At 38.8% G+C, this 5,829-nt stretch overlaps 1 protein-coding gene across 1 annotated transcript; it reads right to left on the bottom strand.

The window, feature by feature from the left end:
* Nucleotides 1-927: 927 nt before the first annotated feature.
* gas1a (growth arrest-specific 1a) lies at nucleotides 928-2,830 on the bottom strand. The gene has a single exon (XM_042000716.1). It carries the CDS (start codon nucleotides 2,245-2,247, stop codon nucleotides 1,459-1,461), a length of 789 nt encoding a protein of 262 aa, XP_041856650.1. The 5' UTR covers nucleotides 2,248-2,830; the 3' UTR covers nucleotides 928-1,458.
* Nucleotides 2,831-5,829: the final 2,999 nt, after the last annotated feature.

Raw genomic sequence — 5,829 nt, forward strand, 5'->3', positions numbered from 1 at the left:
CTGTTTTTGACAAAAGGCAGCTAAATCAAGACATAGCAGGTCATTAGGCTATCAGTCAGCAGGAGAAACAGACCTGCATTTCAATGAGTATGTCCTGTAGTTCAGGAAAAAGAGAGTGTAAAAGTTTTACAGTCTGTCAGCCTGCTGGTTAAATTATATTTTCTCAACACAAATCTTAAAGTGAAAATAGCTTTGGTGACTGCCACATGACCTTGCATGTTTTTGATTAATTTAACTCATTTTGTTGATGCACAATTAGCTGAGTAAAACTTTGAAACTATTATTGACTAAAAGCTCATCTCTGTAATATAAAGTTGGACAGTATTTGTAAAGCTCCAAAAAGTGTGTAAAATAAAGATTTGCATACTTATATGATTCCTTTTATTCAGTAGGCATAAAGCAATTCTTTTCAATCAGATGTTGCTCTGAGTGATCTTTTCTCTCTAAAACTGACTGCTGTCAGTGATTGTGCTTGAAATCCAGGATGCTTATTTTTTTAAATTTTTTATAAAATTTAGCTTTTTTTTTGAGCAATTAGCTATAATAGATTTGTGTCTTCTTTTTTTTCACAAAGTTTTACTTTTCATCTGGTGTAAGAAATGTAGCATAAATCAACAAATAACTCACAATCAAGAATTTTATCTTCAAGTTTCTTTTATGCCTTTTGTAAAGGTATATCATTAAGGCAACCATACAGTGGATTTAGACATTTTTTTAACTAGACTTTGCACTGTGAATAAATCATTTAGCCTAAAACATAGAGTATTCTCTGGAAAAAAAATCTATATAGGCTATACACATATATACAATGAATATACATTATCTTCAATCAAAATAACTTCCCTTTAAAGCTGGAAATCTTAGTCTTTATACACATGATGACGATTTGGATGCAACTAAGAGGCATGTAATAAATTACTTTTTTTCACTTTAACTCCTAATCTATTTACAAGTTTATTGATTCCAAAATTAAATACTTGTAAATCAGATATCCTGGTGCCAAATGGCAACTGTCTGTCATACAAAAATAGTTCATACTTTAAAGAAGAGGGAGGGGGACAAACAGGATCGGCAGTGCACAGCTGATTATACTGATTAAAAGTTGCATTGTTACCAAAACAAGCCAACTGTGTCTCTGTCATAACTTTACTATCAGAGTCTTTGACGGAGAGAGTAGGGAATCCTATTTAGCTTATCTCATAAGCAAAGCATCTGCAGAGCCTTGTGTGTTTTGATAAGTGAGCAGCCCAGAGTTGAGATCATTTACATCTTTCTGGTTCTATTTGCATAGAAATATCCTTCAGGGTTCTTAAAGAAAATAGTTTCTAAAAAAAAAAAAAAAAAAAAAAAACTTTACTTTAGTCTCGGAGGCTCTAACACACAATAGTTGCAGATCAATTAGTGACAAAAGTTTAAATTGGCTTCATGGCTACTGACAATAGCCATGGCAGCTTTAGATTAAAAGAGGGGCATCACAGCCAAAATGGATGCCAGCAGGGTCAAAACACAGCAGGCCGCAGGGTGAGAGGCTCCGCTGTCCAGTTCAACTAGTTCCTCATCATCACCAGTTTCATAGTCCTCTTCGTCGGAACCACTGGCTTCATTCATATATGGATCTTCGAAGCACAGCGTCTTCATGCTGTTCTTGACAAACTCACAGATGGTTCTTTCCGTTCCGTCACACATACAAGTGTCCAGCTGCTGACCCTTGGGTATTTTACGCATGTTGGCGATCACATTCCGGCAAGCGTTCGTGCAGATCGCCCCACTGAAAAGTTTCCCACAATGTTTCAAATAATCGTGCATCGCGGAATTGCACTGCGGGTCTCTCTCGCACTGGTGCCGGGCTTCTGTGCAGCCTGTGCTGGTAGTCCTGGGCAGGCAGGGCTCGATGGCCCGTTTGGTATTTGCGCAAAACAAGTCTTGGCCACAGCTACAGTCCTCGAGAGGCGGACCGTTTTTAGTCAGATTCAGCTGGATAAGTGAAGAGATGCAGTGGCTGGGACACTTCTTCTTCTCTCCGTTAAGCACTGGGCCGCATGCGCGAATGTAGTGTTCGTATGCGTAATTGCATTCGGACTCGGCTTGACAGTTCATGATGGCGTGCCAGCATACCACCCGTCGACCATGAGACGGCGAAGCCACAGAGAAGCAACCAAAAAACAAAAGCACGCAGCCGAGAGGCCAAACAGATCTGGAGACGGCCTGCAGCAATGTGCCCGAGTTGGCCATGGTTATGGCTGCCATAAACGCTCAAACTCAAAGCAGTGTCATAAGTAAACCCTGCACCACTTCCATCAACAGTGTCCACGCTGGAGAGTGATATTTATTCCGAGGCAGATTAAGTGTGAAAGGCCCGTGTGTGGGCGTCTAACGGGCTGGCACAACGCAGTGTAATCCCGGCTCCATAAACCCGTCCGCGCTGATCTAGTTGAGCCGGATTCTTGAGTGAACCATCCGCTATCCGTACATGACTGGAGCGTAAAACTATAGCAGAAACGCAAAGGGGCGAACAGAAAAGTTCTTCACAAGAGCAGAGGAGTCTCTGCTGCAGCTCATTCCATCGGAGTGATTCTGAGTTAATGAAACAACTGCCTCCAGTTTAGCGAATCCCTGTTGTGCTCTCTGTCCGAGCGGATCTCCAGCAGCAACAAGCGAAGTCGGATAAGTCCCAAATGCCCTCCGGTGGAGTGCGCTGGATCATTAAGCAGTACTTGCGCGCACAGGAGCGCAAACAAATAGTGCGTGAGGGAAAACAACAACCCTTGTGGGTCGCAAAGTGGTCCTCTACTCTAAACCCTTTGAGCGTTTGTCTTTCGGTTCCTCAGCCCCCTCGCCACACATTAGTGAAGGCCCTCTCATTGGTTGGCAACTTGTTGAGGGTTTCTACGTAATAATGGGCGTGAGTTTAGGGTGGGAGGAGGACAGTCTTGAGAAACACTAGACGAGGAGAGATGCATGCGCCTGGGAGTAGAATTAGTGGGGAGAACATTGCTCCTAATCATTCTGAAACCTTTATATGAACCAACCTCACTGAACCAACTCAAATCACACAACCCATTCTGAAGTCATGTATCTGTAGGGTTAAAAGTTAAGTACGAGGTCATGAAAATATTGTTGTGGCATATAACAGTCACCAACTTTGGTTCACGATTTTGCCAGTCTAACCTACAGTAAATAGAATTATTTTACCACTCTTTTAAAAGATATTAATATATTATTGATACGAATATTATGAAGAACAGCTTCTTTCCCTCAGGCAATCAGATCCCTCATGACTTACTCCTCACTCACAATCACAACCCTGGACTGGACTCTGAGAACATTTTTTTCACACACACTATAATCTGTTCCCTCACAACAAACTCATGACCCATAACTCACACTCTCTCACACTTCTACCAACATAAATAATATATTAGTTATACTGATCACGCCTTTATACTTTTCTTTTTTTTTTTTCTTAGTTCTGCGTTTTTCACTTTTTCTTTCTTTGCACATTGACTGCTGCTAGACTCCAGTGCCTGACAAACACTGTATTCCCCTGTCAAACGCTCCAGTTCTGTCTCTGTTATATGATTGTCGTCTGCACTGTGTTATCCTGCATTGCACTGTTGTCTGCTGTTGCTAAGTCTTGCACTTTATCTTTTTGTCCTGTCTGAACTGTTAAGTCGTGCGTTGCGTTGTGTCCTGAAGGAACATTAATTATATTACAATAAATTACAAATTTACAATAAAACCTAAACTGAAAAATAAATAATTTTCTTTATCTTTAGAGGCTTATGATATGTGATAATATAACATTTTCACTAAAAAATTAAAATTTGTTCCAAACACCAGCTTTGTTTTAATTTTCAGTAACTTTTCAGCCATACTGGTCTATTTGAATGTAGTGTCATAAATATTTTTAAATGAAAACTGATTTAGTTATTTATTTATTTAAGAATATACATTTTGTTGGGAATTAATACCCTTATACACAAAGTAATAGCATTTATCCAATTTATCTCCAATTTAACTGAAAGAAATGACAGAAAATGAAAGAGAGAGAGGCACATGTTTGAGACATATGCCTCAAACACTGCATCACAAAAAAAACATCTTTTTTATTCTATAATAACCTGCATAGATAACAGGTAGCAGCTCTGACTGCTGTGCTAGATAGATAGATAGATAGATAAATAAATAAATAAATAAAACTCCACGGCTTCATACCCACAGAGCTGATGATCTGTGCGGCATCCTCACAGATTTAATCATCCATATCCTATTAACTCCTCCTAACAGAGCAGCTGAGTGGAAATTAATGGAGGTATAATAGGGCACTCACTGAACATCACCCAGAATAATAACTCATTATGATAACTTCCCTCGTGCTAATGCAGCAGAGAATATTCTGTCAAAAGTTAAACTGGTAAAGCTGAATCAGAGCGGTGGCAGCTTTGCTTGCTGTGTGTTATAAACTTTAATCATAACAATGTCAGTTACTTTCAGTCATAGATCCAGTAAAGGGTGTGATTGATCACTTTATTAGTTTTCATCTGCTATACTTGTACAAGTCATTGACTTTACAGTTTTATAATAATTACCTGACCATTTCAGATAGGTATTGAGATGTTGCATTGAGCAACACAGAAATGGGGACATATATAAAGTTCAGGCACAACTTTTCCACGAGACACTTCCCCTTGCATTTATATAACATATTTGGAGACTTTCTTACAATCACAGTAAGGGCTGGCACTAATCATGACCTCTGTTTTTTCTGTAGTGGGTTTGTCATTTCCTAATTTCACAAAAGCATCAATGTTTTTCTAGAGAACTTGAAATAAAAACTGGATGTTGAATTTGATCATTTGTAGAGAGTTTGGTTATTTCTATTGATAAATTCTATGGGTTATTACTATATAATGGTAGCCTGGTTTACATAGGGGATGTGTACTATCACTTTAACTGCTGGCGTTAAAGGAAAGCAAAAATTCTATAATTGGGTTTTGATTAATTTTGATTTAATGCACATGCAAAGTAAGGAAATGTCAGATTTTGAATGACTTTATCATGATTATCGAATGAGTTCAACATAGTTTTGGATGCATATTCAGTATTATGTACACAGAGCAAATAACTTCTAAGTCATGTAACTAAGATCTAAGTGCTCAGTTCCCATTTTTTCTGTTTTGCTCTGAGCACAAATCAGAAAAATCAGAAAACAGATTAAAGTTTGTTGTACACACTTCTGTTTTGGTTAAAGAAATGAAAATAGGAAAAATAAGAGTCTTTTTTTGTTGTTATTATTGTTATTTATTTATTTTATTTATTTATTTATTTTCATGTTTGTTTTACAGGAAAAATGCCATATGATAAGTCAAAATCCCAAAGCAATTACTTCATTCTATACTTTATTCTGTAGACTCCACAAACCCCTGGGCTTCAGTGTTGGTCAATTTTCATATGTTTAAATTTTCTTAAGATCTTTTCTTTATTTGGAGGTCTCACTGTCATGAGGGCTGGTCTGCATTTCCTGCAGCTCCCATAATTAGACCCATCTGCTCCACCTGGGCCTCATTAGTACTCACTCACCTGTTCATTTCCCTATTTAATCCCTTCCCAGTCTCTGCTTCCCCGCCAGATGGTCACCTACAATCCTTGTGTGAGATCCTGTTCTAATCATTGTCTTGTTCTAGATCCCTGTTGCTGACCATTGCTTCCTCCATTGGACTTCCCATTGCCTGATCCCCTGTCGGACTCTCCTGCTTTCTGCCAACCTGGATTTTGACCCTTTTTCTGAACCGACCACCAATCTCCGCCTAATCCCTCTGCCTGGACAAA

The sequence above is a fragment of the Melanotaenia boesemani genome, chromosome 11 (assembly GCF_017639745.1).
Source record: "Melanotaenia boesemani isolate fMelBoe1 chromosome 11, fMelBoe1.pri, whole genome shotgun sequence".
NCBI lineage: Eukaryota > Metazoa > Chordata > Actinopteri > Atheriniformes > Melanotaeniidae > Melanotaenia > Melanotaenia boesemani.

What these genes read in the sequence shown, in the direction of transcription:
- gas1a (XM_042000716.1), bottom strand. Translation starts at nt 2,247, where the DNA reads ATGGCAGCCATAACCATGGCCAACTCGGGCACATTGCTGCAGGCCGTC.